We start from the raw sequence: 26,092 nt of genomic DNA on the forward strand, positions 1-26,092 counted from the left end.
TTTCTTACGAGTGAAAAAAAAACAAAATAGTTTTTTTCTTGAAAAAGGGCTTTTTTTTTAAAGGTTGTCGTCTAGAGTATAGTAAGTTTTTCTTGTGTGCAAAGCGTAGTTAGTTTATACAGCCAAAGAAGGTTATTTGAGTGTTATCGGAACTAGCACTATTTCGAGGATAATCATGATCTGCAGAAAATATTAGTATCAAATAATTGTTTGATGCTGATTCCCAAGTCTATAAATTCTATCCACGAACGATGCTAGTTGCAAAATGATATTCCCTCCGTTTCTAAATAGACAATGTTTTAATGAGTTTTTGATGTTTTAAAAGAAATAATGTTTTTATATATCAATTTAATTTTTAACTTTATCAAAAACTGTGTAATCAATTATATTTTGTATTCTGTTTTGTGATTGATCGAATAACTTTTAACTTATATTTAATGATATTTTTAAGATAAAAATAATTTTTTTAATAATTGTTCATTTTTAAAAATTTTATGTATTTTGAAACAGAGAAATACTGGTAACAACCTGTGTATTTAACAAAAGCCAAAAAAACAACAGTAGCAAACAAAATTATTGAATACTGATTTATTATGTAATGATAGGCAGAACGAACAAGAATGGCTCATTAAAATAAAAACATGCTCTTCACTATACATTATTTTATTTTCGGATCTTCATTAAGCTCATATAACTTTTTTTCAATTGCTTGTTTATTTTAGCTTTAGTAAAATCATCTCTAACCCAAACTTATTTTTTCCTCTATAATTCCTACAAAAATAGAGTAACTCTATTATTATGGAAATTATAGAGAAAAAATAAGTATAAATTAGAAATGCTTTAAACTTGTTTGCTTGTTTGGCCAGACTCTTTTTGAATATATATATTTGTCGAGAACACTTATAAAGGCAGCTAAACCATCACCACACTATTTATGTCTACTTAAGTGTTTTTTTTGTCTACTTAAAGATTAAAAAAGTCGAACAAAATACTTAATTTTTTTTTGTAACATCAAAATACTTAATTGTTATTATTATTATTATACTCGATATGCTTTGCCATCATCAACCTTTAAATTCAGTATTTTTGTCCACAATTCTCCACTTAGGGAGTTAACCGACCGCAATTAAAACCCATAGGAAATGTGGGGTTTTACATTATAATCGATCTGATTAAATCACACTATATGTTCGTAATTGATAATTAAAATACGTACTGATCCATTGTGATGTATACGGCTCAACAATGCTATATGATATAATTAAAGGCCATGATGAAATTTTCGTTTTAATATTGATTAGTTCTTGTAAAATATATATAGTGCTCGACAATGTCGTAATCAGTACAATATTAATCACCTACCAACCTGAACTATATTTGTATATATTTTGAGGGGCCACGTCAAGTGTGCCGTTTGTTTGTCTGGTTACATATTTTTGTGCGTGTGGTGTTTCTTGTCTAGTTTCCACTTATACACAATTATCAACTGGAACTATTTTTGAAAAATATTATTCGAGAAGAGTAGCGGTAATCTGAGTCTTACTACTTCCAAATGACACCAGTAACATTATTTTCTTCATCTTTTTGTTAATAATCATGATGTCTATTGAATTCACTGTTCAATATCCAAGAAAGTGGATTAAGCGACGGGCATTAGGTAAATTATTACTGTGACCACTAGACAAAAACAGAAAATCATGCGGTTTAGACTGCACATAAACAACTTAATTAGGTGGTGTGTTACGTGTGTAGGCAGCTGTGCATAGATGATTTGTCGTATTAGAATGGTTTATCATAAAAGTTTATAATGAGAGATCTAGTGTTATCAACTACATATGTAGTTCGCAACATAAAGAAATTACAAATGTGGCTAACGGTTAATATTTCGGGTTTGTGAGTTACTTAAATCGAAAGGTCTCACCTTAATTTGTGATTATAGTAATGATCCTTCACATCAGTATTCAGTGGCCCCTTATATTTAAACATATATATTAATCTTAAGAAATACAATAGATATGACTTTTGGGATTTTGTTATTTTCCTCTAAATGGATTCCTTCGCTTCTTTTTAGTATGTAATATTTTGTTTGTATTTTAGAGCATCTCTAGTTTCATTCTATTTTTCGTTTTAAAATAAAATTTGAAATAAAAAAAATTCAAGTGATATTCTATGTTCATTCTATAACAAACTAAAAAAAATAAAGTTTATTCTATAAATAAAATAATTTATTTATTTTTTATTTATCACTTTATTTTTACTGTAAAATAGAATATTATTGCAGTAGAATCAAACTCCATTATAGAATTACTATGTTTTAAAAAAAATTAGAATAAACCATTGGAAATAATTTTAAAAAATTTTATAATTTTCTTATGAACATTGTGTGTCTTTACATAGTAAGATGTTTTCAGAATTATTTTAAAGTATTTTAAAACTAACTAAAAGTAAAATCATTCCGGCTTTTAGTTCAATACATTTTTATTTTAAATCATCATATAACTAATCATGAATAAATACTTTTATTTTCTTTTATATTCATTGATTAACGATATTTGAATTCTAAGAACATCTTTAATAGAAAATCTTGTCATTGAGATTCTAAAAATATATATATGTATGTATGTATACATTAATACTAGTGTGGGTTATTAATTTTGTAAAAAATTCAATCCAAATTTTTTTTAAACATTAGTTTTTAAAAAATTTGGGTTGGATTTCTCATAAAATTAATAATACTACATTTAAATATTAATATTAATATTAATATATACATATACACATATATATTTTTAGAATCTCAGTGGTATAGATATTTCCATTAGAGGTGCTCTAAGGAAGTATTACAATTAGTTAGCAGAAGATGGACTATTTACAAAAGTAGATAATTGCAAGGGGATGAAACAGAGAATGAGGAAAAAAGATAATGAGATAATTTGTATAGATGGGGTTGAGAGCAAATGATTACTTGGGCGGATGGTGCAATGCATCAGGCTGATGATGTGGAAGTTAATATGTGAGTTTATGGGCAAAGAAAGAGAAACCATAATGAGGTAACGCAGACATAGCCGCCATTTCCACTTCTCACTCCCACTTACAACTCCTTTTGGGCAAGTTTTCTACATCAATGCTCGTCTTAATCACCATTACTCTCTCTACTCATCATTAATACATTAAAATCCCACTATTTTTCAAAATACTGCTATTTTAACCTTCATGGAGAGAGAGGAGCAAGGACATTAAGAGAGATTTAATTTCATACTTATATTCTATTTTTAAAAAAATACTGCTATTTTGATTTATTTTCAACATATTACATATCGTATTTTGATTAATTTTTATACGATGTGTTATGTTGAAAATAAATCAAAATATCTGCTGCATCATCAACAGTTAAAATCTTGTCATACTTTCTTTATTCTATGAATTGATTTATAAAAAAATCGGGTGGTTAAAGTTTTTGTAATTCCCTAATCCAATAAATAAACAAAAATCCCTTCAAATATCAGTTAAGGTCTACTTACTACCATTTCGAACTAACTAGTATTTCTATTAAAGCAAAAAAAAAAAAAGAGTAAACCAAAATAGATAATGTAGAGACTATAAATAGGATCGAGAAGAACTTTAAACCACTTTCAATCATGAACTACTCGCCTTCTCAAACTTTTAAAACTCATCATAAATAATAAAGTCTATTTCTCTTTCCTTTTAAACCCAAATCCTATAAACTTTCATAGCTTCTCTGTTCATTACTTATATCTCACGTTATACATATAGCTCCTATAAATGCTTCTCTTTCCTCTCGAATAATCTTCCCTCACTACTTTTATATAAGACCCTTGTCTACTTCACTCTTCCTCTTAACTCTCTCATCTTCTCTTTGCCTCTTCTTTCCGCTCTCTATATAAAAGAAATATGATAGTGGTTAGAGAATACGACTCGAGCAGAGACTTAGCCGATGTGGAGGCTGTGGAGCGACGTTGCGAGGTCGGACCAAGCGGCAAGCTTTCTCTCTTCACCGACCTTTTGGGTGACCCGCTTTGTAGGATCCGACATTCACCTTCTTTCCTTATGTTGGTAATATTACTAATCAAACAACTATGTTTTCTCCAACTCAAGTATAAGATGTTTTAAAGCCCTTTCTCAGAAAAAAAAAAAAAAGTATAAGATGTTTTTGATAAGGACATCCAACTTCACAACCTTTGGTTGATCTAAAAACCCATTTCCGTAAATACAGTTTATACTATATTTTTTTTTTCTGACTCTTGATAAGATCAAAAGACTCGAATCATTTATATTTTCTGAACCAAGTATATCAAGTTGCTAACCAAAACGTTTGTATCTTTTCAATTTATTAATATAGGTTAAGTTTAATATGGTTGTAACAGGTGGCTGAGATGGGTACGGAGAAGAAGGAGATAGTGGGCATGATTAGAGGTTGCATTAAAACCGTTACATGTGGCATAAAACTCGATTTAAATCATAAATCCCAAAACGACACCGTTAAACCTCTTTACACTAAACTCGCCTACGTTTTGGGCCTCCGTGTCTCTCCTTCTCACAGGTAACGTTCCGTTACTCCCACTAATCGCGTAACCATAAAAGATTTTGATTAAAGAAGGTAATTAAAAACTAATCGTTTACTATTTTGTTCTGACTACCGACTAGCTGGTGCTTGTGTAATGATGTGTTTTTTTTTTTGGATGATTTTTTACGTTGTAATTTTTATATAACTGAAAATTTAGTCACGTACTCCTTGATTTTGTTTCGCAGGAGGCAAGGGATAGGGCTTAAGCTCGTGAAGATGATGGAAGAATGGTTTAGGCAAAACGGCGCCGAATATTCGTATATAGCAACTGAAAACGACAATGAAGCTTCCGTTAATCTATTCACCGGTAAATGCGGTTACTCCGAGTTTCGTAAACCGTCTATCTTGGTCAACCCGGTTTACGCCCACAGAGTCAACGTCTCGCGTCGTGTAACCGTCATTAAATTGGACCCGGTTGATGCAGAGTCGCTGTACCGACTCCGGTTCAGCACAACAGAGTTTTTCCCGGGGGATATCGATTCGGTACTAAATAACGAACTCTCTCTCGGGACTTTCGTGGCGGTGCCACGTAGCAGCTGTTACGGGTCGGGTTCAGGATCATGGCCCGGTTCGTCTAAGTTCCTGGAGTACCCGCCCGAGTCATGGGCCGTGTTGAGCGTTTGGAACTGCAAAGACTCGTTTCGGCTGGAGGTTCGTGGCGCGTCGCGACTGAAACGCGTAGTGGCTAAGACGACGCGTGTGGTTGATAAAACGCTGCCGTTTTTGAAACTCCCTTCGATACCGTCGGTTTTTAAACCGTTTGGGCTTCACTTTATGTATGGGATTGGTGGAGAAGGCCCACAAGCGGCGAAGATGGTGAAGTCATTATGTGGTCACGCGCATAACCTGGCTAAGGATGGTGGTTGCGGCGTTTTGGCTACGGAAGTGGCCGGAGAAGAGCCGTTGCGACAAGGGATACCGCACTGGAAAGTGTTGTCGTGCGATGAGGATCTGTGGTGTATAAAACGGCTTGGGGAAGACTATAGTGATGGTGCAGTTGGTGACTGGACTACATCACCACCTGGTTCCTCCATTTTTGTGGACCCCAGAGAATTTTAATTCTCTCTTTGATGGTATAAGTCATAACACTAAACATTTCATATTACGGGGTGTCATTGTAAACTCTTAGAATACCTTTTAAGGGTCTTTTGGGTTTTAGAATTAGTCTTCTTTATTTCCTAGGTAATCATCTTTTGTTTGTTTGTGGGGTTTAGATTAGTGGTTAGAGGCAATCTCTCATGCTTTTGGGTTTGTGTCTTCTTGTCTTGTAAATGGATCTAGCTTTTCTTAATATACTTTATCTGTGGCCAAACTAAAATGTCGACCTGTTGTTTTTCCTTTTAGTTATATTGATAAAACTAATATTAAAATAATTTAAATAGCAATATGTGTATCATACCGACTAGCTATTATAATACCATTAAAGTTTATGAAGCCAAAACCATGAAATATTTGAAACTTAAATAAAAATATTATGTAACTCCTATTCTATTCTGGTAATGATTAATAGGTCTCGATTACTTTTTTAGCTGAGATAGTTTACTCTAATGTATATACACAAATACACGTCATTTATTAATAACAATTCAACATTGATATGTAGAGTGAATTAATCATGTCCAAGTAAGATGATTATAATCTTGCAGACAAAGTAACAGTTGTAGGAGAATACCCACTAGCGAAATCCCATTTAATCTAATACGATGGTGTATATTAGTTTAGTTGTTCTTTTTAGGTGGGATTTTGGTTCTTAGTACTTTGCTAATTCGATATTGATCATTGATGGATACTGAAGAATAAAACCACCTTTTGATGTCGCCAGTCTTACGTGTAAATGACATGAATATCAATGTCATGGACCACGCCTTTTCTCCATTTAATGGTCCCAGAAAGATGTTAAACTGATAGATTTATATGTTTCTTTTGTTGGTTTGCAGTAGCATGATTGAAACCTTTGAATCGGGTTTGTGAACGTGTCATTGTCCAAAAGAGATATTGTCGAGTTGTGAGCACCGATCGAGTCAGTGAAAGTTTACATTATAAGGTCTTGTTCATCGCATTATAAGGCATGTGGAGGTAACTTACTACTTTGTGTTTGTGGAGTATATTTCAGTTATAAAAGATTGTCACTTACATGCGTATGTTGACTGGAGGTTTGGTTTTTAGCTGTTGTGAGCTTACTACACCTTATAAGGGTGTTTTGATGGTTAAACGGTTCCTATTTGACCTGGTTTTAGTAGGACATGTAGCCATGCATGCAGACTAGCTATGTTCTTTTTCCTAATTAGTAATTAAGTACAGTCTCGATGATCATAGCTTTGACAATCAATATTTTGTTGACCGACAAATATAAACACAACAAATAAATTACAAGTTTGATCATCTATAGAAGTGCTATGTTATATACACAAGACTTAAACCTATTTCAACTAGGAACTTATCTAAATCTTATGATATATATCTAAATGCTAATCCTTATCATAATAAAATTTATTTTGAACAAAAAAAAATCATAATAAAATTTATATAATATTATTCGGTTTGGATTTTATGTACTTCACTTCGTAATCGAACTTCAATGGTCCATAACAGTTGGTTCGCAAGATACACATGCTCTCCGGTATATCTTCAATATATACACAAACTATTGAAACCATCCTGGATTAAAATTTTGAAAACTAGAGACCAAACTCGTGTTTCTTTTTAGACTTTGTAGCTACTAGAAAAAAAGAGGAAGGAGAGGGGGTGTTATAGTCTTCACGGAGTTCTGAAGTAGATGATCATGTGAATCCTAGTGCTTACGGATCTTAAAGCAAATATATGCATGTAGGATAAGCACCAGTTGCAAAAAAAAAAAAATTAATGCAACAATCTTGGGATTATATCATCATATATAGACGTGACGTGGGCCACAAATCCACTAGGATATAAACATCCAGAGGAGAGAAAATTCACAAAAACTTTAAATTTTTTAGTTTTTACACTCACGTATTAAACTAGTTTATATATAAATTTGTAGAATAACAAAACCTGTGTATAAGCTAATAAATACTGTTCGTTTATAGTTTTTAGGATCAAAATCTATGCAGAAGCTCTTGCACGATATAAGACATACATCGTGTACACCATCATGTTAAGTGCAATTATCAAAACTCGTGGACTTTGGTCTGGGCCGCGTACTCACGTTTTTATTTGAAGTCCCAGGAAACTGTACTGATGCTATTCCAAAGCAAAGACAGAAGTGTTGTTGTATCTAGATATGTATTAAATCTCTGCGCACCGATAAAAACCCAACATTCGTTGAAAATTTGTTTTTTTTATATAAGTATGTATTTTTATAAAAAAAAATTCGAGTTTTGAGACTGCTATAAATACGGGTCTAAAAGTTTGTAAGATGATTTTATTCACATAATAATAAGAAACTATAAACGGGTATTTGCCTCGATTCGTTTTAATCTTTCTTTTGTTTTCTTCAAGGTTGATTCGCCGCGTTTGTTCACAACAAGTGCGCAATCTCCGAAACCAATTCTTAGTAGGACGACTTGCAAACATAACTTGTTTTGGTCTTTTTAAGTTGTTAAAAAACAAGAATATTAATGAACAAATCATAATTGAAAATTTTAAAACAAGAAAATTACTATCATCTTATTATTATTTCAAGAACCATGTTCTGTTTTTAACACTTCCATTCTAAACATCATACCAACTAAGGAATAACAAAACCACAAAGGTTAGTCATCACCGCATGAACATTTTAGCAACCTAATAAAAGATGAACTCTTTTCTTTCTTCTGGTTCTTCTAATGCTTCTTGTTTGTTGAAGAGGAAGACTTAGAGTCATCATTAACAGAACCAGGACTCGAAGTCCCCGAGCTACTCATCATCTCTCCACTCCTCTCTTTACCAGACCAAAGCTTCGAAAACACTCTAGAAACTCCCAACCCTCCTCCTTTCACCAGCTTCCCTTTATTACTCTCCTGCTGCTGATTCTTTGCGAGTCTTAGACTTGCTAACTCACCCCTCAACGTCTTTATATCTTCCGTGTCCCAAGACTCAGTCTCATCCTCAGTATTCGTCGACCTCGAAGCAGGAATGATCTCAGGCGTGCTGTTTCCCGTTGATGACGAACCGTTGTTGTTGTTAGCTCTAGCCTGTTCGAAGAAGAGCACTTGCACCACCACACGCATTGGTAACCTCTCGTTCTGAACAGCGTGCGCGCAAGCTTCTACTGATAGCTTCCTACAGTCCATTAGCCTGCAGATTCTCTTCTTCTCGCTCTTGCTGATCTCCGGATGTTCCTGATTAAACAAAAATACAAAAACTTGATTAGCAAGTTAGGGTTAGGGCAGCACTTAGGGTTTAAGTTTCACTTTCTTGTACCTTAAGAAACATATCGATAGCGCGATAAACCCCGTCGTGAGACTGTCTTGGAAAGCTTGAGACCATCTCCGCGAGTGTTAGAAACTTCTGAAGAGTCAACTTATCAGAATCCCTCGATCTTTCAGCTAAATAGCCGTCAACAAGCTTGGCAACCGATGCTTTTCTTGTTACATCATCTTCTTCAGAGCGAGATTTCAAGAACACCTCAACTAAGTTCAGCATCAAGTCAACATCATAGACCATAACATCACCCAAACTAGCCTCATCTAGCCGCTCGCCGACTCTGTTTATCAACCCTGTTTCTTCATCACAGCCAAGAAAGATGGAAGCTCGCAGCAGCTTAGTCAAGAAAGAGGAAGAAACGCTTCGTTTCTCCTCAGGAACCACCTCAATGATGGAACCAACCAAAGCTCTGTACTTATCATAGTCAGTGATCTGTACCGAGCTACTGCTCTTGCTGAACCCTGGAACCCTTTTGGTCGCATAAGCGTGCAACGCTTCACCGATAACATCAGCTGAGACTTTCCCTCTTGATTCTATAGTAGCGATCACTCGCTTATACAAATCTATATGAAGATCACAAAGATCCTCAACCCACCAGTCTCTAGGAACAGCCTGCGGTCTCCTTAAACCATTGTCGAGATCCTTCTTCTTGCTGTAAGTGTAAGACCATTCGACCCTCGAAGTATCGATGCAAGCCCTAGAGGCGATGGACTCGAGGCAACGGCCCGTTAGCTTCAGCTCTTCGGCGTGCGGAGACAGAGCTCTAGTGGTCTGAAGCGTGATGATCGAGTCTTTCCAGCTTTGGAGTATGCTCGAGTTCAAGAACACTTCGATCTTGTAAACGAGGTTCCCCTTTTCCACGGTTTCGTGCATCTCAAGAAACTCGGCTGCGCAGCGAGCGGCGACTACGTTGTAAGCGTTTAGCGTAACGGTCATGCCGTAGCAGAACTTAGCACAGATCTCAAATGAAGCAGGACCGCCGGGGATCTCTGGTATGACGATCTCGTCTTCTTCTTGATGAATCTCGTTGTCTTCGTTGGATGATGATGATGATGTTGTTGCTATTAGTTTCTGTAAGCGTGCGCTCTTGGACAGCAATGGAAACTGAAACAAAACTCATTTAGAGTGAATCTTTCTATATAAGGAAATAAGATAAGTGTTTGAGTGAGTATTTACCTTGTGAAGATAGAACTTGACATCGCCAATGGTTACAATAACATCTGTTGCTAAGTCACTTGATACATACCTTAAAGAAACATAAATCAAGAAAGTAAATAGTTGTCAGAAAAAACATTTTCAGATCTATAACAAATATTGTTATAACCAAAGTACAAAAAAAGAGGTAAGGATGAGGGATTTTGAACACAAACCTAACATTGTCTCCTTCAGATTGAAATGAATCAGGTTTGGATCCAAGTTTCATGAACTTCATGGTCTTGAATTAATGAATAAGATCTCAAAGAGAAGGCTAAAAAGACTCAAAAATGTGTCTGGTCAAGAAACAGAGAAGCAAAGACTCTGGAAGAAAAGAAGGGTCTCTCAGATACAACTTAAGGAAACGTTGGCTAATGGAGTTTCACATCTCAAAGAGAACATAGAAAAAGGGAAAAAAAATACTTAGAGATGCACAAAGCATCCACTATTCCACTCAAAGCTCGAATTTACTGACAGACACACAGAGATAAACTCTTTTTTTTTTTAATAATAATAATCAAAACTCTTCACTCTTTTCTAAGTGCTTCACACATTCACAAACACAGAAACACGTGAAATCCTTTTTTTTTATCCTTTTTTTTTAGTTAACAAAACGAATCCAAAGCTTGAAATCTTTTTTCTTGTGTTGTGGGTTGATGGGCGATGGCAAAAGCGTAGCAAACCTGCAAGAACCAACAAAGAAAAAAATGAAGAAAGGTTTGAAGATTGCTACTTATTCAATAGACAAGATGAATCAAATCTTTTTTGGATGTTTTCTCAAAAGAATCTAACGAAAACATCAGTGGCAGAAATCGTTTATAAATAAAAATAGTTAAAAAAACAAAATTCAAGAATTGATTCTGATTCTTTTAAACCCTTAGATCCTCACTTGCAAAGACTTCAATTAGAAACTATAGTACCTTTGATTCTTTTCTTCTTGAGAAAGCAGCTTCGGTTGTTTGAAAAAGCTCTCTTAAACCATGAGCCACCACCAGAAAAATATGTATTGATATATAAGTTTCTTGGAATTAAGGACCGGCCCAGATGAGGTTTTATGATAAAAAGATCCTTCTTAAGCAATCAAACAGTGACCTTTCGTTATATAAAAAAACGATGCTTTTTATCTCTGAAAATGAGGAAATTAAAGAGAAAATTGAAAGAGAGAAGAAGGAGAAGAAGAAAGAGGCAAAGCTGCTTTTTCTGTAGAAATGCACGCGAAATCTGACAAAAGCCACTTACTTGAGTGCCCCCTTCTCTTCAGACAAACTTACCTTCTTTTCAGGATATGTTTTCTTCTTTCCTTTTCACTCTCTTACTTTTTTTTTTATTTCTTTTTACTTTTTAATTAATTTCTGTTTTTTATTTTTTTAAATGCATGTACGAAAGTAAAATAAAAAATAGAAAAGGGATTATAAATATTTCCTATCAAATCATAGCATTAAAAATATTTTTTTATATATTATAATCCATTTTTGTATAATTTTAAAAAACACTAATTGAGAATATTTTGAATTGATTAAAGGTTGTTAGTTGATAGTTATTGAAAGTATACAGCAGATGTAAAAAATAAATTTAATTATATCAATTATATTTTTAATATGCTTTGATATTTTTTGAAAATCATTTTTTGGGGAAATCGAGGGAGTATCTAAATAATTTTTCAAACCTATTTGGACCTAAAGATTTCTTTTTGGGTTAATTATCAAAGTTATGACTTCGAATTTAAGATTCTGTTGCAGGAAAAAAAATCTTACTGAACAGATTTATTATGACTTCAAATTTTATTTTGTAGATCTTCAGAGACTCGTAGTATATAAGATAATTATATGATAAATGGTACATTGCATGTGGCAGCCAGTAAGAATCCAATGCATGTTAGCTTATAATCAGCTAGAAGTCGATTCATTGCTGTTTCAGCTTTCACATGGTTTATACATCTCACGAATCGGTTCACGCTATCCAATAGATTTCCCTCTTTTCGATTTCTTTATTGTTTTTGTGTTGTCCTTGATCATACTATAGCATCTACTTTCGATTTTAGTAAGTAAAAGTTTCGAAGTCATCGGCTCGACATCTAAGTGTTTTAGAGTGTGTTAACTAAGAACAAAACTTATCAGAGTTAAATTCAGGGTTTCTAACGAATTATTCCTACCGAACTTAGGAATGTCTTCATATTACTACTTCTTGTTTGTTGACATTGCTTTTTTCTAGACAAAAAACAAGTAATGTTATTATTTTGATCTAAAATACTAGAAAGGGTGATAAACTTTCTGAATATACCATCCACAATCATATGTAAGTGGATCTCGAAATGATTGAGATAGCATAGAGGCAGGTTCTTCTGGTGTGCCAAGCTGCAAACCATTTGATCAAATCTTGATATCGAGCCTATAAAATGAAATAATCACTGATTTTTGCGATTTAAAATTTAAGAGGTTTTCTTAAAAACATTCGTGTGATTATAGCAAAGCACATGGACTAATTAAGATTGTGATTGCGAAGGAAGTGGCATAAATTTCGAAAAGCATAAAACTAATAAATAAAACACCATTAGGAACAAAGGTTAATGATGATTCTCTCAAGTCTGGTTTCACTTTTGTGCATTTTAATTTGTTAAACTTGAGAAAAAATAATCTATATATGAAACTAACTTAATTTTACAGAATGCAAAGCCTCGGTCATAGGCTTTGTACTTACCTCCCAAATAATATTCAAACCATGAATAGTGGAAAATGTAGCTTTCTTTTGGCCTTTTGGGGGGGATATCTCCATAACCACTCTCTAGTAAAGCGATATATAATGTGTGTATCCCGAAATCACATTAATGCGTTAGATGTATTGATTATTTTTAAAGTTTTACAACGAAATGATTAGAACCAACAAAATATTTTTATAAAAAAAAATCTTTAACGAAGTATTGAACGTTGAATTGATATGAAGTGGAAAGCTACATGTTACCGAACACTATAATATGGACGAGTTGAGTACTCGTGTGAATATGGGAACCACCAAAACGTGGTCCATGCATCTCTCTTTTTTTCTTGTTCAACCAGATTTTATCTCCTCCTTTCCCCAACTATACTCAGCCAGGTTATGGTCTATTATTTCGTGTTAAATGTTTATTCTTATTTTTATTAACGAAAAAAAAAAAAAAGTGATCATAACCATGGAATCTACTAAAATCATTTTCGATAGTTGATAAAGACTTTTTAAGTTATATATCAAGCATTTGTTTTAATATAGATAATACATAAAAAGTTTATATGTATTTAAGATTTTTCTGCTGCCAATCACATTAATCATAAATCTCATCTAAATCATTTGTTTTTTTTTTCTTAAAATATTCTCTATAACTCTCTCTAAATAAGAAAAAATAAGTAAATAACAACTAAACTGGAGGAATCTTCTGGCTGCGTCAGAGGGTTCTGGTTCTTGGCGGTAACAACTAACAAGCGCGTTGAGAGCGGAGAGGTATAAAAAATGACTACTCCAAAATCGAGAAATCAGAAAAAGTGAAATCTTAGGGATTTGATCTTCTTCGCGTGATTTCGCACTCATCAACAGCGATTGTTCTCCAATCTACATCGATCCGTCCTCAAATAATTCAATTAATTTCACGTAAGATTTTTACGATCCAAAATTTGCATTTTTTAAAAAAAAATTTTGCAGATTCGGTTGTCCTTGACGATGTTGTTGGATTGCGATGAGATGCTTAGTGGGTTTGTTCTTTCTTTTTCATTGCAAGTATCGTTTTTTTTTAAGATTGTGATAGAAGATTGTTTGCGCACTAAGTGCTCGACGAATTGTCTAAGTCAGGAAAAAAAAGCTTCCGTGTTTTGTCCTTCTTGTTCGTTAACTGTTTGGAGTTTTCCTTGTCTCTCTTTAATCTTTCTCCTCTGTATGTTTATACGTCCTTTTGAGATTCACCAATAGATTCGTTTTTTTTTGTGTGGCAGTAAAGAAGTCTCTTTTTTTGAAGTTCATTGTCTGATTAGTGTTTGTCTGAATCCTGTTTTAACACAGTTGATTGTATAGCTAAACAGCATTCTCATTTGCAAGAAAGCTCGATCATTTTGTGACAATGGACCCGCAACATACCGGTGATTTGATGAAGTAATTCTCATTTGGCTAGCTTCTTTGTTACCCGTTAATCCGTATACTTAAAAATTGATTATATTGTTGGTTGTGAAATAGGCATTTGGAGAAGCAGAATGAGTTACTCAAGGAAACTCAGAAGACCATGTCACATGAACTCCAAAAACTCATGGTATTGTGATCAAATTAACTTGTTTTAACGAGTTTTGTTATGTAACTAGCGATTGGTTTTTCTTAAGGTGGAAGAAGAGATGATGATGCATAAACTATGTGAGCTAATGGTTACTCATCGTAAAAACAAGAAGGTATGCTCTCTTCTTGAAGGGAAGGCCCACGCTTTGAAATATCGATAAACGTACAAGTTTAGAGGGCTTGGCTTAAGAGATCTTGGTTTGCAGGAAATGAAGAAAACTCAGTATCTGTTGGAAGGTAAAGAAACAGTCGAACCTTCTGTTGTTACAGTTGAGGCCCAACGCCCACCCATCATATACCAATACAGAAGGAGGAAGAGCAAGGCCCAGCAAGAAACAGTTCAGGTCTCCAATGGATCAGACATCGATAAAGGTTTCTAAAAGTTCTAAATATTATTTCTTCCAAATTATGTTCTTTTTCTTACTTGTAATCATCGTTGAATGAATCTCGAATTCTTTACTTTACATGTATAGACCATATGTAAATGCAATCTCTATTTCTACATTGAATGAAATAATAATGTCATAGAGTAACATCAATAGCCTCCAAAAAGTATGGAGACCCTCCAATTCTCTTGGTGCTCAAAACATTCTTCACCAAAAGTTTCCACCTCTTCTCATCTTTCCTGCTCTGTTTCTTCATCCTCTCGTTGAAGTCACCGCAAAGAGGGACTCTGCACTGCTCCGAGTCCACGCAGATACGCGAATGAAGCTCAAGAAGCTGCCACATTCTCTTGCAACGGCTGCAACCACCAGGGATTGATCTCAGCTTGCATCCCGCCATATGTTTCAGCAGCTGCTCTAGACCGTTGCACGCTTGAAACCCGCAAGAGGCGTGCGGGTTTTCAATCTTTGTTGGACCGATCTCTCTGCATCCATCTCTACATATGTGGACAAAAGCTTCCATTGCATCGTAGAGCTGAGTGTATGTCTGTATTTCTTTCTGTTTCCTGCTTTTTTGCTTCAAGCTCTGTACAAAAAATGACATAACTGAATCAGAAAAACTGTGATAGAACAAGACTTAAAAGCTCCAGGATTTGGTTTATATCTTACGTTAAGCTCGTAGGAGACGGAGCGTAAGAGTTCTTTCTGAAGACTAGGGTGGCTTTGTTTCATGGCCTGCCATCCTTCGGAAGTAGAGACTTCTTCAAAGCTATTTAGAATCATTCTGTGGCAGAGAAGAGCGAGGCGTGGAGCGTCGCAGAGAAGAGCTAGCTGAAACACATCAATCACATTCTCTTTGTTGAGCAGAGTGTTTTCGAAGTGTGACTCGCACACTCGTTTCAGATGCGGAACAACGTAGACGTGTGATAGTACAAGAATATGTATTGCGAAGTCTTCCATGTCTTGTTTCTCGTAGCTGCAAGAAACAGAACAAGACATAAAAAAATAGTGGTCAGTTAAGTATTGTAATAACAAAAGGTTCTGTATTTTTGAAGATTAATAATAAGAAGAAGATAAAGTACCAAGAAGAGTATAAGAATCGAATGAAAACGCGGACAGCATCGTGAGGAACACCGAGGATTGAGATTGATTTACGATGAGGTTTTTTCTTGTCTTGCTTCACCATTCCTCTGATCACATCTGAAGCCATTGCCTGGTTAATAGATTAACAGCAGATAATTATTAATTAATATTTAAAATGAAAATGAAAATGTTATACCAAATACTCCTTACAAGATGTTTTAGTTTTTCTAATTTCTTTTTTATAACTAAGATATAAATTAAAATCTAAAAATATGATTGATATAACTTTATTGGGAAACAAATAAAACAAACTAAATTAATTAATTAAAATTTATATTAATATGTGTGCAAATTTTAAAACATAAATCTTTTAAATTTGGAGTAATATTTAAATGTTTCAGATTTCTGATTATATAGAGAGAACTTACGATGACGTTAGAATGGGCGTAGATCAAGCCATTATCATCTGTATGGATCAAAACATCAGCTCCATGAGCTTCGTCGAACATACGATCCCATGAATCTCTTGTAGCTTTAGAAGCAAAGCTATTGCATTTTTGTAAAAGCATATCCGTTGACTTCTTCAACTCCGTGCCGGAGTTTGATTTTACCGGAGGTGGTGGTGGTGGTGGTAATGAGACGTTTACCGGTGAACATTCTGGTGAATAAACGTTGATGTTCTTCATATCTTTGAAAGGAACGTTATCTATTGCGAAAGCAAGAAAAAAAATGAGCTGTGATAATTAAACAGAGGAAACGGAGAGAGATGGAGATGTAATGTCAAAGACCAATTTATAATCTTCCTTTGGTCGGAAAATTAAAATATTTAATATTTAATGGTGGAAACTCGGTAAGTGTGAACTGTTTAACACGTTCTAATTGGGTCCCACACGGCTGATCCAGTTTCATATAGTGAAGGGATAAGTACTTGCTGATTCATATCCACGTTGGATGAACTTTTCCAAATCACTTATTTTAAAATTCTATCCAATTTTACTTTTCTTTTTAGTTTGCAAATTTCTTTATCTTTATGTCTTAAACATTAGAGAATATTATATCCAAATATTAAAAAAAAAAACAAAAAATAAGGAAAAAATAATGTCAAAAATAACCTCTAGCAATATATAGTTGTTTAGTCTGATTTCCATACGTATTTGGAAAAGGTACACACGTGTTTCTTTTTTTGTCATTAAGAGTTCGACTTTTCACTTTGTCAATGACATGCTTTTATTGTGCGTCTTGCTAATATTCTAAAGTTTTATTTATTTTTGCAGAGATGTAAGCTTTCTCATAACATCAATTGAAACATGCAACAAATATATGCTCAAAGGTTTAATGTGAAAGAGCATATGAAGTTTGGTTATATGTTTCGTTCTCGACGATACGCTGAAGATCCTTGATCACTAACATATACTACTAATTAATTAACTCTCGCGCATTTGATTTTTTTTTTTTTTTGGACAGCACTCTCGCGCATTTGATTAGATCAGTAGAATAATACTGTGAAATGTGAACCTCTCAAACATATTTAAGTATAGAATGCTAGATGTCAGCGAGGTTATTTTATTACGGGAAATAAACTATATTAATTGAAGATTTATTAATATTATAATACTCTTTTTGTTTCTAAATAAATATCGTTCAGACATTTTTCACACAAATTAAAAAAGTAGCTGAAATATATGTAAATTATTATTAATTATATTTCTTTGATCAATAGTATTTATAATATATAAAATTATTTATAAAATTAATGTAGTTTTCAACTAATTTTCAGCTGAAAATATGTATAATTTGCATTGAAATTGTAAATTGACATTTTTTTTGTAACAAGAAAAAAAAGTTAAAATGACATTTATTATGAAATAGATGTAGTACTTAAGAGTTTCAGATACTAGTCATGTTTATGTACATTAAAATTATACTAATATAAGTATATACTCTCTCCTTTTCGGAATGATCTATGTTTTAAAAAAAATTGTTTCTAAAAAATCTATATTTTACCTTTTCAATATATGTAATAATGAAAATTGTAAATTTCAAAGACATTAATTGTATTTACTTAACTTTAATTTGTTAAAAATTATACTCCATCTGTTTCATAATAAGTGTCATTCTAACTTTTTTTCTTGTTACACAAAAATTGTCACTTTACAATTTCAATGCAAATTATACTTACTTTCGGCTGAAAATTAATCGCAAACTGCATTGGTTTTATAAATAGTTTTATTTATCTCAAATACTATTGGTTAGAAAGATAATACATTTATTGTCAAAAATTTACGTGTGTTTTCTTAATAAGTGTGAAAACTCTAGAATATACATTATTTTGAAACAGAAAAAATATTAATTAGTGACATTCAACAGAACGATTCAGCTATATAAATGATGAATTCATCTATCTTTAGTTTCTTCCAACGAGATGATCGTTATGCAATGAACTAATTATAATCTAACGGTTTCACTTTACTATTTTTTTTTGTTGAAAAAAGTATTTGATTCACCATAGTATGCCAATAATAAAGTTTCAGACTTTCTGAGTATTCGATTACTAGTTTTTGTAAAGAGAAACAAATCTATATTAGAATGAAATTATAGGAAGTTGTATGTATGTTAAAAGAAAATCTATGTATTATCATTAGTAGAGTTAAATATGGATATTACTTCTCTTCAAACTTTGCTAAAAGTACATCTTCAATGCATGGTTTTCCTCATTTTTTTTCTTAAAATGAGGTAATCTTAAAGTATGTTTGTATTTTACTCCAGTCTTTTTTTTTCATTTTTCTGCAAAAAAAATTTCAAATATATTATATTACTATTAACTTATTATTAATTCCAAAATGCTTATAATTTTATATAACTTACAAATTTATCCAAATAGAATTTCAATTGAACTAAATCTTCACTATATACTTAAGTTTAGTTTCAGAAAGATATAATGATTTATTTATACTTATAATTACATTACTAAAGTATTAATAATTTCTCCAAAGTATAAAACATAAATATTGAATCTTTTAGATATAAAGCAAAACTTTATAGAAGTTTAAGAACTAATTTATAAATAAAAATCTAACATTAAAACTATTCATAAATTCATTTTTTTCATTCAAAATGATGCATCATTAGAGAAAGTTTTTCTTTACCTTTTTAAAGTTTTTCCTCCAAATGAAGGAATATTGGAGATGGTCTAAAAAGACATTTATGAATATTTAATATTTCATTTAAAACATCTTCTATTTTTTCTCACACATACATATATAAAATCTCTTTTGACCGAGAATAATAGTTTTACAGAAATAACTTTATTGGCCATATAGTCTTTGCAATAAATTGGTTTATTTGAAAAAAAATCATCATAATGTATTGACCAAAAAGATCCTCATAATAAACCTAATTATATGGAAAGAAATCTAATGTTCTTACTAGAAAAAAATATGCTCTTTAAGTTGGAGTCTACATCTTGCTTTTAAATAGATAGCAAATGTACCTGATTATTTTCAGAAAATACCTCAAAGAAAGACAAGTTCAAAAGAAAATCAGAATACGTGAAACGATGGAGAGGATAACTCCAGTTGTATTACTCGTTAGCTTGCTTATCATGTTTGCATCAGGCATTGTTATGTCTCTCAATTGTTATTTATTTGATGCATTTTCATTTCAGTTTCAAATGTTCTAAATATAATTCTGTGATCACATTTTTCAAATTTATTTAATGTTAAATTTAATGATGTATACAATATTACAGTTGTGAATCAGACCAGAGCAAAATGTGCCGACGGACTAGGCACTTGTGAAAACTGCGACGAGAGATGCAAGGCCAAACACGGGCCATCAAGTGAAAGCATCTGTGACCGCTCTCTTGGGATGCCTCTGTGCATGTGCTACTATCAATGTGCAACCCCACCGACTCCGACTCCACCCAAGATTTGCAATGGTGGAGCTGGTTTATGTAGTGCAAGGTGTCTCGGAAGTTGTTGTGATACTAACTGCGCACAAAAGTTTAACGGTGGACATGGATTTTGTAGCACCCTCGGTACTTTTAGTTTGTGCCAATGTCAGTATCCTTGTTAAAGCCGGTTTACAAAATTGCAAACGGTTGTTTTTGATTATTATTAACTTAAATTCAGCAATGCAATAATAAAATAATACTCCTTATTTACAAAAAAAAAAAAAATTAACTGACTATCAGCTCTTTCAAGATTTAAGTATGGATATTAAGTCCCTTCAAACTTTGCTAAAAACAATTATAAACACTCAATATTTCATTTATAATTTTTCAGTTTTCACAGATATATATATATATATATAAACATTTTTATACTATACAATTTATAATTCTAACATCAAAAATATAGATTATGCCTAAAATATCAAAGAAAAATTATAACCAGAAAAAAATAGTTAAATTTTCAAGGAATAAAGAATTAAAACATCCTCTATTTCTCTCACACATAACATAAAATCTCCTTTGACCAAAATAATAGTTCTACGGAAGTAACTTTATTGGGCATATAGTTTTGGCAATTAATTGGTGTTTTGGAAAAAAAGGATCATAATATATTGACCAAATACCATCATAATAAAATTTACATGGAAGGAAAACTAATGTTCTCATAATAAATTGGTCTACATCTTTGCTTTTAAATAGATAACAAATGGCCCGATAATATTCACAAAAAACCTCAAAGAAAGAGAAGTTCAAAAGAAAACTTGAAAACGTGAAAATGTGGAGAGGATAACTCCAATTGTATTACTCGTTAGCTTACTTTATCATGTTGCCTCAGGTATTATTATAGCTCTCAATTGTTATATTTATTTTTATTTCATTAATGCATTTTATTCCAGTTTCAAATGTTAGAATGTTATTCTGTGGTCACATTTTTCTCAAATTTATTTAATGTTAAATTTAGTGATGTATACAATATTACAGCTATAATTCAGACTAGAACAGACATTCATCGATGGATTATAGGCACTTCCGAACTGCGATCAGAGATGCAAGTCCAAACACGGACCATCAAGTGAAAGCAATTGTGACCAGTCTCTTGTTGTGCCTCTGTGTACGTGCTACTACAAGTGTGGAGGACCCTCGCCGAATCCACATAATACTTGCGACGATAGGGCTGCTTTGTAGTGCAACATGTCTCGACAAATGTTGTGATACGAACTGGCACAAAAGTTTAGTGGTGGACATGGATTTTGTTTCTTCTTCGGTGCTTTTCATTTGTGCCAATGCCACGACCCTTGGTAAAGCCGGTTTACACAATTGTAAACCGATTAATTGCTTTTATTATTAGCTATTTAAATAATGTGATGATAAATATAATATTTATTTACCAAAATTTAACTATCAGCCCTTTCAAAGACAGGTCATTACTAAGTATTTTGTGTAGGATTATTATCGGTAATAGGTTATGTGTAATCCTTTCTTTTGAACTCATTTGTTGGATTATGTTGTGCAATTTACGTGAGATTGCCTTTTGTTACTGCTTAACAATTTAACATATATTATCCAAAAGGCATGAGTAATAAAAATGAAAAGTAACATAAGTAATGAAAATTATATTCACGAGTGTAAGTTGCTGCAAGGTGACCTCTTCGTGTATTTCATCGGACATTTTCTCCTTTATAGTGCTATTAATATGACAAATAAGGTAAGACTATTAAAATACCTCAATCTATAAAATTGTAACCCTGAAACCTACTAAAATTAATGTATAAATTAACACCTAACATATCTTAATGATAGGCAAATATATATACTCATTATATGTTAACTAATCAATTAATAAGCCCTATAATCTTAAACAATACACAAATTTGTATACTTGGCTTATATTAGGTAGCTATCCTTTTCACACGGGATGGGACAAAATAAATTGGTCGAGCCAGGCTATACATTTTCTTGTTGTTGTCATTCACAGATTATGGGCCTAAATTTACAGAGGAGCTTGGATAAATGTGGGTCTAGCCGATTCATCTTTAGCCCATTATTAGTTATAATCCAAATTCTAACACTAAAATCTTTTTTTTTTATCAAGTCACTAAAATCTAAGACCAAAGAAAATAACACTAACCTCTTTTGGGCAAAAATGATTGCAGAGACCTTACCAAACTAGCAAACTCTAATTAATTTACTACTTATTTGATGATTACTGATTTTACTATTTTCTGTTAATTAATATAATTTTTAAAAACAATTATGAGCGTATAATGAAGATTGAGACTAATTACAGAAATTCATGAATGAGTTTCATTCTTTGTCAAAAAGGAAAATAAGTACTTCAAAATATTCATATTAATTTGTGTGTTTGTGTATTCACAAACCAAGCTACAAACAAATATTCGGAGATATTTATCAATTATGAAAGGCCAATAGATGTGTAAGTTATAAAGTTCTTAATTATTTACATTTTTAGCGATTATACTTTTAATATATATATGAGTTAGATGAATGTGTAACAAATAAATGAGCATTATAACATTATATAATTCGAGGTAGGCTGGTGACTCTAAAGCGTGAACTTGAGTTCACACGAGTTTCAAGATTTCATTTATTTAATTTGGATAAGCTGTGATGTATTATTCATTTTTTATTTTCAATATTCATCTTATACGTATAGTGGATCAAACATGACATTTTTACTGATAACATTTATGGTTAATGTAATTGCGAGTATTTGTTTGGCAGTTAGCTGGCTGATACTTTTTCCCGGCAGCTGGCTGATAATTTGTTTTACTCTTATGTGCACGGCAGAGCATCACTATCATATTTGTAACAGACGATGTACAACTTATATAAAATGATCATATTTAGAATCATACTCCATCCGTTTTATATTAAATATCGTTGTAGATAAAAAATTTCGTTGCAAATCAAGTGTCATTTTAGCATAATGCATAATTTATTAATTTTATTTTCTAGTTTATTTTTTTATTAGTTAAAATATGGCTAGTTGTATAGTTACTGATATTTTTATATAGAAAATATGCAAAATTAAATATTTTTTAATCCGTGTGTATAAATATAAAATGACACCTAGTATTAAACAGAGAAAATATATCGTTTATATAAGAAAACATACTCGTATACTTATTTTCTCTCGCTAAAACCATGATGCTTCCCACCTAACACTTGTAAGTTGCTACACTCCACAAATATAAATCTTAAAATGAAAATGTTACTTATCCAAGCTGTACCCAAGTTATAAATCAGACACACGTAAATAGAAGTATTTGGTCAAAGTTTGACCATCTTGGAATCGTAAAAAAACTTGACAGTCAAAGGTTCCACTTAGATGGGCACTAAGCCCCAAAGGAATTCAACACATGGCACAGACTAGATGGGCACTGTAATTATTTATTTTTTACTCGTTACAGAAACTTATCTACATACATGATGATATCATCATGTAACATATTTATTTTAAAAGGAAAATGTTACATATCGTATGGTTTATTTATATGATTTTGGATTGTTACTAGGTCAGGCAGAGGTGGAGCGTCTTCTTCTTCGTTTCTGAGGCAATCCAGCTTTCTCACGTGACCGACGCTCCCCCAGTACTGTAGTTATTGTCACGTGCGCCATCATTCCACCATCAATTTTATATCATCATCATACGATTAATATTTTGATAGTGTGTCTTTTTAGTCCATAGAGAGTTTCGTGACCTTCTCGTGGAAATAGAGGGACCGAGTTTTTGGTTCTTGCTATCTAACACTACTAAAAGCAGAATACGGTGAGCGGAGAGAGCATCCACGTCATCTAATTTAATTGACCAATAGAAAACTGTTATGCGGCCACGTCAATAATTTCCCAAGGCCGGACACAGTTATTTCCCAGTTATCTGATTCAGTGTGGCCCACTTTCATACAAACCCCATCACTTGGCCCAACTACTACGATAGGGATCACCGACTCTCCACTTCACCTTCTTCAGTGTAGTCTCTGCAAATCACCGTTAAGTTGAAACTAAGTCTTCCCACTCTTTCACATTTAATAAGCTTCATTACTTTAAAAAAAAATTGTTTCTTCCGTTGATATTATTTGGGCTTTTATGATTTTCATTGGGTAACAACCGCCATGACCAGATACGCCGGAAGCTTCGATCACCGGCAAGGACAAAGTCATATCAAACACAGGTAGAAGCTTCCGACCTTGACTAATCGATTGAGTTCTTCTAATCTGTATCAGAATCCGGCACCGTTACAGAGTTGACTGGATTCATGCACCTTCATTAACGCTCGCATTTACACTGATTTGCCTCTCCTCACACGATTTCTCATTCAATTAACATCATCATTCAGTGAGCTATGAATATATGAGTTCCCTTCCATGAGTTTCATCAGTTCATTCTTTTAAATTATTTTCCAAAAAAAATCAGAGTTGGAATGGCAAAAGCTTTTCAATTACTCACCGTTTTGAAAACTGGCTCCACCGTCGAAGTGCCTCTCCTGAGGTTTTCGGAGGCTCGAGGCGGTGAGCTTGGATGTCGATATGCTACCCCCTCAAAATATTTTTCTTTCAGTCTCAAGAATGGTGTCTCTTTTGGGCATCTTGACCTGTTTTTTTAGTATTTTTTCTGAGTCATTCTTCAATTCAAGCTTAGAATCCATGTTTTTACTTTTCTGTTTAGCTTTTTTTTTGTTTCTCACCAGCTTCTGATGTTTCTTTTGAGATTTCCAGCTAATATGTTGTAAAGTTATCTCCTTTCTGTACGTCTTTAAAAGAATCCAACGCAATCAACGCTTTGAAGACATTCCTTTAGATTCTGTTTAGGTACCTGTATAGATATTCATAGTTGGATCTGAGTTTTTTAGTAAGCTGAATATATTTTTTCTGAGAAAGTGATTAAAAACAGTTAATTCATACTTTGTTTAGTTTGGTTCTACTGACTTAGTGACTTTCAGACTAACCACCTGCTTCAGGTACTAATAAACGTATGAAATCTGAATAAGTTGGATTTTGACTTTTAATTTTGGTTTATAATGCTTTGTCTTAATCTTCCTTTTTAACCTGTAGGACAACTATCAAGTTTTCAACTTGAACAAACTATACCTAAATGGCGGAGGCTGAGAGCTTTGTCCCTTTTCAGTGCATAAGGAATGATGTCATTTGGAGACTCAAATCCTACAAGCATGATTGGATCAGTGGTTTCAGAGCTGAATTTAGGTATGTTCATATCTCTTCTTTTTTGCTTTTACAAAAAGTGTTACTTCTTCAGAGAGATAAGGTTGATCTTCATTTATGAAAAAAACTAGGGGTTTGTATTAATAATTAGAGAGGTTGTGCGTTTTTCAAGTTTCGTACCCTGAAAGAAACTATTATTTTTTGCATGATTTGTGCTGCACTTGAAAAGTTAAGCCTGATTTCTTCTATGGTGATGATAAGTTTAAATTTTAGAGATCATGTATGTGTTGGATGGCTTAATGATTCCAAGGAATACATAGATGCTAGGAAAGCTATGGACGATGTTGGGATCTGATTCTGAAGATCAGGTACTTTTCTTTTAATTGTTTATTTACATAGACATAAGAACAACTCTACTTACATTCCAGTTTTCCCGAATGCACAAGAAGCATTTATAATAGATTGATGATATAATGATCATGCAAGCCTATTTCGTAGATTACCTGAGAAAAAACTAAAGTTATATATCATGTATTAGCATGTGACATCTAAGATAACTATAACATAGATTTTTAACCACAATACAAATTTGTTATACTTTGTTAATAATTATTTTTACCACCAATCAATTCTGAAAAATAACAGTATTGTACAAATACGCTTATGAACATTATTCAAAATTAATTAATTATATTTGTCCTGAAAAATAAAAGTATTGTGGAAAATACGATTATGAACATTATTCAAAACTAATTAGTTATATATTTGCAAATACATCACACATAGATGTATAATGAGGAGGAACAAAAAAAATTGAAACATAAATTTCTTAATACCCTTAAAAGTTAAAATTGAAACATAAATTTCCTATAACCCTTAAAAGTTATAAATATAATTGTTCCAAAGCCAAAATAAAATTTCAAATGTACAAGTAAATTTATTTTACATAAACTTAAATAAGTAAGATAATAATATTCAGATTAAACTCCGCTTTAATTATTTTATATATTTTCATCACGTGGTTCATAATTTTCAGTAATAAAAA

At 32.6% G+C, this 26,092-nt stretch overlaps 5 protein-coding genes across 7 annotated transcripts; 3 read left to right on the plus strand and 2 right to left on the minus strand.

Moving 5' to 3' along the window:
- Window positions 1–3,609: 3,609 nt before the first annotated feature.
- Window positions 3,610–5,903, plus strand: LOC106432660 (probable N-acetyltransferase HLS1). Of its 2 annotated transcripts, none has more exons than XM_048763446.1 (3): window positions 3,610–4,074; window positions 4,386–4,561; window positions 4,774–5,903. In XM_048763446.1, exons 1-3 carry the CDS (start codon window positions 3,913–3,915, stop codon window positions 5,642–5,644), a joined length of 1,209 nt encoding a protein of 402 aa, XP_048619403.1. In that variant the 5' UTR covers window positions 3,610–3,912; the 3' UTR covers window positions 5,645–5,903. The 2 variants fall into 2 exon arrangements, with proteins under 2 accessions (XP_048619403.1, XP_013728961.2); XM_013873507.3 differs by having other exon boundaries at window positions 3,614–4,074; window positions 4,771–5,903.
- A 2,300-nt stretch (window positions 5,904–8,203) lies between these two features.
- LOC106410853 (BTB/POZ domain-containing protein NPY5) lies at window positions 8,204–11,434 on the minus strand. Its single transcript, XM_048763448.1, has 5 exons — window positions 11,083–11,434; window positions 10,339–10,845; window positions 10,145–10,214; window positions 8,966–10,072; window positions 8,204–8,883 (listed from the first exon to the last, which is right to left on the minus strand). Exons 2-5 carry the CDS (start codon window positions 10,398–10,400, stop codon window positions 8,386–8,388), a joined length of 1,737 nt encoding a protein of 578 aa, XP_048619405.1. The 5' UTR covers window positions 10,401–10,845; window positions 11,083–11,434; the 3' UTR covers window positions 8,204–8,385.
- A 1,981-nt stretch (window positions 11,435–13,415) lies between these two features.
- Window positions 13,416–14,984, plus strand: BNAC07G46620D. Of its 2 annotated transcripts, none has more exons than XM_013847748.3 (5): window positions 13,416–13,780; window positions 14,186–14,275; window positions 14,357–14,429; window positions 14,497–14,562; window positions 14,656–14,984. In XM_013847748.3, the coding sequence occupies exons 2-5, from the start codon at window positions 14,244–14,246 to the stop codon at window positions 14,827–14,829; spliced, it is 345 nt and encodes a 114-aa protein (XP_013703202.1). In that variant the 5' UTR covers window positions 13,416–13,780; window positions 14,186–14,243; the 3' UTR covers window positions 14,830–14,984. The 2 variants fall into 2 exon arrangements, with proteins under 2 accessions (XP_013703202.1, XP_013703203.1); XM_013847749.3 differs by having other exon boundaries at window positions 13,462–13,780; window positions 14,198–14,275.
- On the minus strand, window positions 14,821–16,749 carry LOC106406981 (BTB/POZ and TAZ domain-containing protein 5). The gene is made up of 4 exons (XM_013847747.3): window positions 16,344–16,749; window positions 15,915–16,045; window positions 15,502–15,808; window positions 14,821–15,418 (listed from the first exon to the last, which is right to left on the minus strand). The coding sequence occupies exons 1-4, from the start codon at window positions 16,599–16,601 to the stop codon at window positions 14,972–14,974; spliced, it is 1,143 nt and encodes a 380-aa protein (XP_013703201.1). The 5' UTR covers window positions 16,602–16,749; the 3' UTR covers window positions 14,821–14,971.
- Window positions 16,750–19,456: 2,707 nt separating this feature from the next.
- Window positions 19,457–25,844, plus strand: LOC106409842 (defensin-like protein 182). The gene is made up of 4 exons (XM_048763449.1): window positions 19,457–19,529; window positions 19,664–24,059; window positions 24,940–25,089; window positions 25,358–25,844. Exons 1-2 carry the CDS (start codon window positions 19,472–19,474, stop codon window positions 19,987–19,989), a joined length of 384 nt encoding a protein of 127 aa, XP_048619406.1. The 5' UTR covers window positions 19,457–19,471; the 3' UTR covers window positions 19,990–24,059; window positions 24,940–25,089; window positions 25,358–25,844.
- The last annotated feature ends 248 nt before the right edge of the window (window positions 25,845–26,092 follow it).

The sequence above is a fragment of the Brassica napus genome, chromosome C7, assembly GCF_020379485.1.
Source record: "Brassica napus cultivar Da-Ae chromosome C7, Da-Ae, whole genome shotgun sequence".
Classification (NCBI taxonomy): domain Eukaryota; kingdom Viridiplantae; phylum Streptophyta; class Magnoliopsida; order Brassicales; family Brassicaceae; genus Brassica; species Brassica napus.